Raw genomic sequence first — 10,926 nt, forward strand, 5'->3', positions numbered from 1 at the left:
AGCGACTCTCTCAGCACTGACACGAACACGGCACGACTGCCAGCAGGTTCAGGCTCAGGGCACGACTTGGCAAGGTTTTAGAGGGGCAGACGCTCAGGGAGGGACAGGGGAGCAAACATGGAAGAAGCCAGGTTGACAATACTGTGAGTGAGGCGGTCAGCTCCTGTAGGAATTTGTCAACCAGCCAGTTAGGTGGTCAGCTGATCTGTCAGTAACAGCAGTTAGTAAGTCAAGTAAGCCAGTGATCAGTGTGCAACTAGAGCCTTTAGTGAAAATGTCACAGCAGCTGTGAGTTTGTTCAAAGATGCAGCACAGGAGCTACACTACATTGGACCACAGGCTTAAAATACTTTAGCCTAAGAGTGACGCCTCCCCCAGCTGGTGTAAATCCTGACTTATTAACCACTGTCAGGGTGGAACAGTTAGAAAGAAAATCATAAAGACTGAAGAGCTGGAGGACTTTCTCATCAGGAGCTCATTTCCTCCAAACTACACCCCTTTACATTTACAGTGGCGTTTATGTCAGTTTAATTAAACCAGACATTTAATGAATGAAACTGAAAAGCAAAGACACATTTTTGCCTTAAATACACCTAACATTTTTCTGGTGCTTTATAACTGATAGCAGTCAAATTAGTTTTACTTTATACCACGCATTTAGCACGATATTTGCATTAATTTCTCCAACTGTGTTGCTGAGTTCGTCTGACTTGAGGTCTTTTCACCTGAAATGATGAGTTGAACCAATGCACTGCTGATGGCCCCCGGTGCACGTTTGGAAGGAAACATGCCGCGTGTCTGTCTCACAGTGTTAACGCAGCAGGAAAACTTACAATTTAAGTTGAATTCACTTAAAACAGATGGTGACGAGTTTATCGTGAAGCTAACTAGTTACAAAGCAAATCAGATATAAATCTGAAGTCTGTTTATGTTCCACGAAGGAGATGGCATCACAGATGTCAGCCATTCTGAGGGAGGATTACATTTTCTTAACTGCAGTGAGGAGATATACTTGCCTCCTCACGTGATGCTCTAGTACTCAGAGTGACTCACTACCGGCCTGTGCATTTTCCACACACAGGCTTTTATTTGGGGACAATCTCACACCTATCATGGTTGTGTCATACTAATGATGACAACGTGTGACTGAAGGGAAAAAAAACGGTGTCGCCTATCAAAATGTGTCCATTCCACATCGCAGACTGTTGACTCTGCATCTGTCAGCTGCAACATGCTGGCAAACAGTCTGACACTGAATTAAAAGCTGGTTGTAAACATGTCGGTCAGTGTGGCAGAGGATCCATCAGTTGGTATCTAGGAATCAGTCGGGACACGACAGGAGCGATTCAGACCTTATGGAAGCTGCCGTAGAAGAGTTTCTTGATGTCTGGCCCTTCGAAGGTTACTGTCTGGAACTCTCCTTTGTAGTCACTATTAAAGAACGTCAGAGTCTTTCCTCCGTCTGCAGGAAGACACACAAACTACATGTAAAACACAATAAAAATAAAAAAAATCTAAGTAAACCCTCAAGATATTAAAGATGGTGAGTGACAGACAAACCATCCATTTAGATTCACTTCTTGCTGTGTGATAAGTATTGGAAATCTGTAAAACACATGAATTTGTCCTGAAGCGTCCCCGGTATTCTGTGCTTTCACTGCAAGACTGTGACAGGTGTGTAATTAAAGAAACAAAGCAAACACGATAAAAAGAAACACTGAGCTTCCAGACTCACTGTCCAGGATGACGCCCACCAGTGGCTCGTTGTTCTTGTTGAGGATCTCCCAGAGGGCAAAGGGCTCCTCTGGCGTGTCCGGCAGCAGTCTGAACAGCAGGCTGATGGTGTAGTCAGAGGGCAGCCCCTCAGGGTGGATGTATCTGGAGGAAAGGGAACACCAGACCCAGGTAAATACTGTAAAAGATACTAAACGTGTTTAGTCCAGACAGCGCAGGCTCTGGGTTCGGCTCTTTCCTCTACTGTGAGATCCACGGAGCAGCTCGCAATACAGCATTCCAAATACAAGGGACTGTTTTCTAAGAGTGAAGAGCAAAATAAATGACAGTTTCAAACATGAACATATGTGCACACCTGGTTGGCTGCACCAGCAGAGCGTCACTGTGCAGCTGGAAACAGGAGAAGGTGTTGAAAGTGCCGGGGACCATGGAAACGCCAGAGACGCTGCTGTACTGATCCTCCACCAGCCCAAACAGCTCCATCATATGAAAACCTAAACACAGATGGTTAGCCTGTTATCATCATATAAAATCAGTAAGAGTGATCAGAAAACTGACAGATTTTGAGTCATGGATCATCTTTTGGATCAGAAAACAAAAATTGACTTTTTTAGAACTTTAGCTGTATGCTTATGACTTGTTTCCATGGCAACGAAAGTCCGTAAAGCTTGCCGGTGTGATGCGTGTTGTCATTAATACTCATGTGAACACACAACTGCTTTGTCTGGATCTTTTCTCTGCAACTCTGCATCACGATTTTGGGAATTACTACTGTACTTTAAAAAATAAATACCGAAGCAAAACTCTGCTTTCACGTTATGATTAAAACTGTGCAACTAACTTGCGGTTCACATGCACGTAGAACTGTTCAGGGGAATCCATCCAGATCAGATTAGAGGGATCTGTTGATGGTGTCATGATAACTGCTGTGGACAGTGAAGTGGGTTAAAAAAGAAGTCCAAATCCCCCAGGACACTCAGAGGCAGCAATAAGCTTCTCTTTCCATGAAATCTGCCGTTTCTGCAATTTAATGCATTGTTTCCTCAAACAGGATGCTTCTGAATGTCCTCAAGCGTATCCAGAGTACTCATACTGTGTCCACTGGACTGCTCATATCTACTGTGTGAACCCCACTGTTCACAGCAGGTGTATAAACAGGGCTTTGGCTCTGCTGCTCCTTTGTTTTCCAGATAATGATAATTGAAAAGAAAGTACAGTATGACTCACTGTTTGCAGTAAAGCAGCATGTTTGATCTCTTACCTGGGGTTGTGCTGCCTCTCATCGGTATGGATGGACAAGCTGAGAAAGAAAAACAACAGGGTGCGTTTGATAGACAGCTTTGAAATGCAGCAGAATCATGTTAACACGGCTGAATAAAGAAACGTCACAACACTAAGGTGATCTCATCTTTCATCAGCCACAAACCATAAACACAAAGTTCGAGTCACTCACTGGCTGTGGCAGCTTCGCACACAAAGGTCACTAGCTTCTCCTCAATCTTCTTGAAGGCGTCCAGATCATCCACGAAGAAAACATGTCTGTCGCTGGGTTTACTGGCGATGCTCACCAACTCGCCATAGTCGGCATCAGCGAAGCCAATAGCAAACACAATGTAACCTTTACAGGAAGACAGAGACGGAAGAAACTTTGTTCACAACATGGGAACAACCGGAGGAGGGACGCGGGTTAGAATGTCTTCAACAAACATCAGGCAGTTATGACAAAATTCTGTTCAAATCCTGAAATAAAAACCTGGATCTCTGGGACTTTTATAAATCTGCATGTGAAATCCTCAAACAGCACAGTTCTGACCTTCCATCTGCATCTCCTTAGAGACCTTGTTGACGTCATCCTGGGACCGACCATCGGTGAGGACCACGAGGACGTTGGGCACTCCCTTCCTGACTCCTCCCTCCACCGTGAAGATGTTTTCCTTCACATGCTGGATAGCTCGACCTGATTGGACAGATGAAGCCATCAATCAAATCAATATATTCAAACAAAATAACATTTGTGATGATTTGCTACATGTTCTGACATTATGCTCATTTTTAATTATTTCTCTCCTTGAAGCAGATGTTGCAGAACATTTCTTCCACTTGGCTGAATCCCTGCTCAACAACACAGGACATCACAAACATTACAATGGTGACTTAAACAGCGGAGCGGCAAGTGCAGGGCTCCAGACCAACATTTCATTCTGCCACTAGGCCAACTAGCCGATCAATGCACAATTAACTCATGCAGAAAACAATCTGCATTACTTATTTACATGTATTATAATTCAAAGGCATGAAACAGTTCAGGGTACCTGCTTCATCAGTGCCCACCTTTACTGGTATCCTAACGCCCACTTGCTGCTGCCAGGCTCCCCCCGCCCATTGTCTGAACGCCCGCCCCGCTGAGAATCATTCATTTAAGTCACTCATTTAGAAAAATTGTAAATGGCTCTCTGGTTCCAGCTTCTCTCAGAAGGAGAGATTTGCTGATTATGTCTGTTTTGTAGCATTGTAAATGGAACATCTGTTTGTTTTTGATATTTTACATTAGACAGTTAATTTTAAAAATAAGTAGTACATTTATGGAGAAAAGAAAAAAGTCATATCTGCAGATGGTGTCACTGGGTTTTCTTCAGCATGTGGTGTGTGATACAGGAGGGACCACTGAGCTGCTGCTCAATAAAGGAACCAACTCACACCAGGCATTTTAAATAGCTCCAGTAATGAAAATCCTCTCCAGGCCTGTGGGAACACTGGGACACTCTTTATTGCAGCGTGCAGAAGGAGGTGACTTGAGTGCTCTGAAACCCCCAAACTACTGCTTCCTGATAGAAAGGAGAATGAGTGTTTTACACTGTGACATTAGCAGAGGGAGAGCTCCTCCCCAGCAGCACTCTTACTCTTCAGCCTCGTCCCTGTGGGAGTTGGTGGCTGCGCCGCTTTGTAAACACTGATTATTGACTGCACCTCTCACTGCATCCCCTCAGACGTCCTCTCATACGTCTAAACATACTTGAGAAATGTAGGCTTCTTTGCACTTAAGCCTGCACAAGACTGTGAAATGCAAATATGCACACACTGTTATGCACACGAGTGTGTTTTATCCACTTTATGCTCGTTGACATGTTCAGGCAAGATACTGTAATCTTTGAGTTACACATGCACTACCTACATGCACAGATTTAATTTTCTGTTTGTAGTCACCTGCTGCTTAACAAGTATTGATCATCTTATTGGGAAGATGTGAGTGTGTGCACATGATTTGTCTCACACAGGTGTCGTTCTGGGATTTCAAGATGATTCCTTCAGGGGAAACTTTGGGTTTTATGAGACATCTTTTATACGTTTCCTGAATCTCTACCCGATGACGATAACAGATTCAGCCACGTTCAGTGTCTCAAAAGATCCGTTCTCCTCATTATGTTGTGTTTGTGTCTTCCCCAGCTGCCTGTCTGCGCTGTGTGACTCACCTGTCTTGGTGTTTCCTCCCTTGTAGGAAATCCTGTTGATGGCATCCAGCAGTCGCTCTTTGTCGCTGAACGAGTTCAGCTTGAACTCGGTGCGGGCGTCGTCGCTGAACTGGACGATGGCCACCTGTCAGACAGCACAGGACGATCACTGATCAATAATAAGATTTATTTTATTCAGATTTCCCCTCAAATGCTGAAACACTGGCTACAAGCTAAGGCTTCACAGTGAACATGGCAACTGAGCTGAGCCTGGATCAGCTGGCAGAGAAGGGCAAAGGGTGACAACATGAATAAACTAAAAACAAAGCAGAAACTGATGACAACTCAGTGACACAGAGGATAAAAAAACCAGTTGCTTCATCAGTGAACTGGTCCCACAGCCACCTGGGAGACCACAGAGGAATATCCTTTATTTGAGCAAAACATAAAGGCAAGCAGCTCAAGTAGAGCTGATTTTAAAAGCACTGCTGCTGTGAACAGAGAGCAGCAGGGTTTATCCTGGGAGACACCAGGGGAACGCTGATAGTATGGAAGTGACAACGACGGTGGTAGGGTTTGTCCTGGTAAGTGGCTTTTTGTGGGCTCCGCTGGGTTTGGGTGACGTTAGAGGTGAAGGCGACAAGGTGAAGGTAGTTCAAAACAGGTCAGAAATGAACTCGGACAAAATACAAGAACAGTTAAAAATACTTAGCAAGTTTAAATGAACAGCTGTGGATGAAAAATGCTGGTAGGAACCATCATCTTTGCTTGGTGCTAAAATCACTGACTGATCAATCATTTAAGTCATTCATCCAACAAAATGTGAGTGTGTGTGTTTGTTCCAAGTCTCCAGGTTCAGTTTTGGAACCAGAATCAGAAGCAGGTTCAGCTGAGGAGGTTTTCACACAGAATTAGTCTCGGTAATGTAGGACAAAAAGGAAGTACCACCAAAGACTAATAATAAACATAAAAATAAGGAAAAATATAATAAACATGCACAAAATACAGTGGGTACGGAAAGTATTCAGACCCCCTTAAATTTTTCACTCTTTGTTATATTGCAGCCATATGCTAAAATCATTTAAGTTCATTTTTTTCCTCATTAATGTACACACAGCACCCCATATTGACAGAAAAATACTGAATTTTTGTAATTTTTGCTGATTTATAAAAAAGAAAAACTGAAATATCACATGGTCATAAGTATTCAGACCCTTTGCTGTGACACTCATACAGTATTGTTCAAAATAATAGCAGTACAATGTGACTAACCAGAATAATCCAGGTTTTTAGTATATTTTTTATTGCTACATGGCAAACAAGTTACCAGTAGGTGCAGTAGATTCTCAGAAAGCAAACAAGACCCAGCATTCATGATATGCACGCTCTTAAGGCTGTGCAATTGGGCAATTAGTTGAAAGGGGTGTGTTCAAAAAAATAGCAGTGTCTGCCGTTGACTGTACAAACACAAAACTATTTTGTACAAACGTTTTTGTTTCTAGGATTTAGCAATCCTGTGAATCACTAAACTAATATTTAGTTGTATGACCACAGTTTTTTATAACTGCTTCACATCTGTGTGGCATGGAGTCAACCAACTTGTGGCACCTTTCAGCTGTTATTACACTCCATGATTCTTTAACAACATTCCACAATTCATTTACATTTCTTGGTTTTGCTTCAGAAACAGCATTTTTGATATCACCCCACAAGTTCTCGATTGGATTAAAGTCCGGGGATTGGGCTGGCCACTCCATAACATTAATTTTGTTGGTTTGGAACCAAGACTTTGCTCGTTTACTAGTGTGTTTGGGGTCATTGTCTTGTTGAAACAACCATTTCAAGGGCATGTCCTCTTCAGCATAAGGCAACATGACCTCTTCAAGTATTTTGACATATGCAAACTGATCCATGATCCCTGGTATGCGATAAATAGGCCCAACACCATAGTAGGAGAAACATGCCCATATCATGATGCTTGCACCACCATGCTTCACTGTCTTCACTGTGTACTGTGGCTTGAATTCAGAGTTTGGGGGGCGTCTCACAAACTGTCTGTGGCCCTTGGACCCAAAAAGAACAATTTTACTCTCATCAGTCCACAAAATGTTCCTCCATTTCTCTTTAGGCCAGTTGATGTGTTCTTTGGCAAATTGTAACCTCTTCTGCACGTGCCTTTTTTTTAACAGAGGGACTTTGCGGGGGATTCTTGAAAATAGATTAGCTTCACACAGACGTCTTCTAACTGTCACAGTACTTACAGGTAACTCCAGACTGTCTTTGATCATCCTGGAGCTGATCATTGGCTGGGCCTTTGCCATTCTGGTTATTCTTCGATCCATTTTGATGGTTGTCTTCCGTTTTCTTCCACGTCTCTCTGGTTTTGCTCTCCATTTTAAGACATTGGAGATCATTTTAGCTGAACAGCCTATAATTTTTTGCACCTCTTTATAGGTTTTCCCCTCTCCAATCAACTTTTTAATCAAAGTACGCTGTTCTTCTGAACAATGTCTTGAACGACCCATTTTCCTCAGGCTTTCAAATGCATGTTCAACAAGTGCTGGCTTCATCCTTAAATAGGGGCCACCTGATTCACACCTGTTATTTCACAAAATTGATGACCTCACTGATTGAATGCCACACTGCTATTTTTTTAACACACCCCTTTCAACTAATTGCCCAATTGCACAGCCTTAAGAGCGTGCATATCATGAATGCTGGGTCTTGTTTGCTTTCTGAGAATCTACTGCACCTACTGGTAACTTGTTTGCCATGTAGCAATAAAAAATATACTAAAAACCTGGATTATTCTGGTTAGTCACATTGTACTGCTATTATTGTGAGCAATACTGTAGGTTGTGCTGCTTGTTGTGTGAGTGGTGTTGTTTTACCTGGATTCTCGCTCAGTTTTTTATACACTGTATAAACAAAAGAAGCAACGCCGCCTTAAAGGTCATAGGAAAACTGAGTGCCATTCTTTAGACTAACAACAAACTGAACAAACAGGTGGAATGAAAATCAGGGACTGATTTCACTGCTGATTAAACCTGTAACTTGTTTTTTCACTGAAGTTTTCAGCTGCAGCTGTATAAGCACAATCAAATATGTTCCCCTCTGCATTCATTTGTGCTTATTTAAAAAAAAAATAATAGAAGTCATTTTAATTCATGCAAAAATATGGATTAATGAGCTCTGTGGGAGTTTGCACCGGTTTATGTGCCTCCACCAATTATATGACAGAAATGCGGGTGCGGCGTTCGTGGGACTGTCACTGTCGCTCTCTTCTCTCACTCTGTCTCTGCTGCCACCTCAGTGCACAGCAAGTCACCAACCTGCAGAATGAGGGCAACATGTGCCTCAGGAAAACACCAGATTACTGGCAATGGCAGCTTTTGCAAAGCTCCCAGAGGAAAGCAAAGGTGCAAGTCTCCATCTCTGGGCATTCGCTGGTATTTCTGAGGGGTGTCTGCACTGCGCCCGCCTGTCAATCAAACAGAGTGGCAGGGGGGGGGCACTGGGAGTTCAGAAGAACAGATGGCAAAGCTTTCAAAAACTAGCTCCCTGTTTTAAAGGATGTTTAGGTGAGAGGAGAGAAAGCAAAGTATAACAGCATCTGAGCCCGCTGTCCGGTACCTGCGTGCCGCCCGGGCCGATCTGGTCCAGAGCTCCAGTGGTGCTGTACAGGAAACGGATGATCTTCTGGAAGTTGTCATCACCGATACTCCAGGAACCATCGACCAGAAAGACCAGGTCTGCTCTGGCTGCCTTACAGACTGGACACAGGGTGATGGGGAGAGAGCGAGATGGAAAAGAGGTGAATGAATGAAGCCAGACAAATGAAAGAAGAACATCAGGATCACGTTACACAAACCTCATTTCCTCATATTCATGTCCTCCTCATGGCTGTAAAAACTACTAATGTTGATATTTGGCTAGTTTTCATGTATTCCCAGTGAAATCAACGTGTTGTCTCGTGTGAAATCTGATGCTGGCTCATTTTGTCTCTGGCCAATTTGGTTTTTAAGGCAAACTGAGTTTCTCAGAATATAAATATTAAACTTGTTCTACACACAGATTTTGTTTAGGATTCGAGAGCCAGTTGTTCAGTGTGTGGAGGAATACTGTCAGGAAGCTATGTTTTGATGTGCGGTGCTGTTCTGATTTATTTCTCTGCTTTCTTGCATGTCGTTGTTCTATTGTCTCTAGTTTCAGTGCTGGAAAGTAACTGAGTACATTTACTCAACTACTGTACTTAAGTACAATTATACCTGTATGTTACCTGAGTATTTCTTTGCCCTGCTCCTTCATCCTGTGATTTCACTCCATGTCAGAGACAAACCGTGTACTTTTTACTGCACTACATGTATCTGATAACTTCAGCTCCTTTTCAGAATCAGATGAATCAAACCAAACTGAGTAGAATCATCAGACTCTATTGATCCCAGTGGGAAATCCAGCAGCTACCCACCAAGATGGAATGTACTTCACAGTATAAGGTTGTTAACATCAGCTCCACCTTTACACCTGATGCACACACTGTTGTACACTAAGTACCAGTTGGAATACTTCTATTTCTATACCCTGGTACTGCTACTTTCGCTTGCTATAAATAAAACATCTGAGTACTTCAGAACTCTGCTTTCCTTTCTGTTTTCTCGCCATTCAAACAAATGGACTGGTTTTGACGGCTGTCGACTGAGGAATACAATAGAATCAGCTTGTGAGTGAAGCAAACCTTTGATTGATTGGACCTGAAGAGGCTGCGACTTGTAAACGATTTAAACCCTTTAAATGCAAAGTGCAGAGCTGCCTCCATCGCTCCTCACCAATCATTCCACTCACCACCTTTCTCCTCACATTAACTCACATCCAGGGGTCAGCTGGTGCCAGATTGATCTGCAGGTGTCTGCTCTTTGTTTACTGCAAACATTAACTTATTAAACCACATGAGATGGAAAAACAAACTGTTTTCCTTTAACAAGAAAAGCCCAGGCTGCAGCTGGCACTAATCGAGTTTTCTGAGGGCAGTATGGATTTACTGTGAGGCCTGCTGTTAGGCTGAACCCTCACCACTCTGCAGCCCCTGGTAAATACGAGTCAGAGGGGGTGAGGCAGCAAGTTATGAACAGAACGAGCGGACGAAGAAGAAGAGAAGAAGAGCTGAGAGGCTGCAGATGAACCCATCTCACAGGCGAAGGAAAACGAATTTTAAAATTCAGCTCATGACATCTGCAGAGACACAGAGACCACTGTGCATTAATGCAGCTTTGAGCTTCAGATCTGATAAAACTGGAAGGTTTTTAAACTCGGATACACTGAGATGCATCAACATGCGCCACATACACACTGGATGATGTTTGAATACATACACTGCACAATATATAATGTACTCTATAGCGCTTTGAACGTTATTTGTTGGGAATGAATTGTGTGTTAAAGACCTTGTTTTTCTATACTTGTGTGGCCTGAAATCTCTGAGTTACTATCCTCATGGGGACCGGAAGTCACTTGTGGGGACTGGAGTCTGGTCACCACACCATAGTTTGTCGAATTTTAAGGTTCGAAGCTCGGTGCCTGCAGTCCACATGTCGTAGTGTCCCTGGGCACAGACACTGCACCCCCCCAAGTTGCCCATGATGGCGGTGCGTATGCATGCAGTAGCCCGTGGGCCCTCAGCTCCAAACAAAAAAATTCGTTGTTCGTGTCACAATGCTACAACAATAAAAAAATAATAAAGCTTCTA

The 10,926-nt window shown here is 43.1% G+C and overlaps 1 protein-coding gene across 1 annotated transcript in view; it reads right to left on the minus strand.

Annotated features, from left to right (window-relative positions):
- Positions 1-10,926, minus strand: part of LOC109973197 (collagen alpha-1(XIV) chain-like) — a 121,368-nt gene that overhangs the window by 24,778 nt on the left and 85,664 nt on the right. The window contains exons 26-33 of the mRNA XM_020622603.1: positions 8,817-8,956; positions 5,205-5,328; positions 3,548-3,691; positions 3,188-3,352; positions 2,996-3,034; positions 2,090-2,228; positions 1,736-1,878; positions 1,353-1,462 (exon numbers count right to left, since the gene is read on the minus strand). Of these exons, the coding sequence (XP_020478259.1) occupies positions 1,353-1,462; positions 1,736-1,878; positions 2,090-2,228; positions 2,996-3,034; positions 3,188-3,352; positions 3,548-3,691; positions 5,205-5,328; positions 8,817-8,956 (1,004 nt within the window). The remainder of the gene's footprint in view (positions 1-1,352; positions 1,463-1,735; positions 1,879-2,089; positions 2,229-2,995; positions 3,035-3,187; positions 3,353-3,547; positions 3,692-5,204; positions 5,329-8,816; positions 8,957-10,926) is intronic.

The sequence above is a fragment of the Monopterus albus genome, unplaced genomic scaffold (assembly GCF_001952655.1).
Source record: "Monopterus albus unplaced genomic scaffold, M_albus_1.0 scaffold283.1, whole genome shotgun sequence".
Lineage (NCBI taxonomy): Eukaryota > Metazoa > Chordata > Actinopteri > Synbranchiformes > Synbranchidae > Monopterus > Monopterus albus.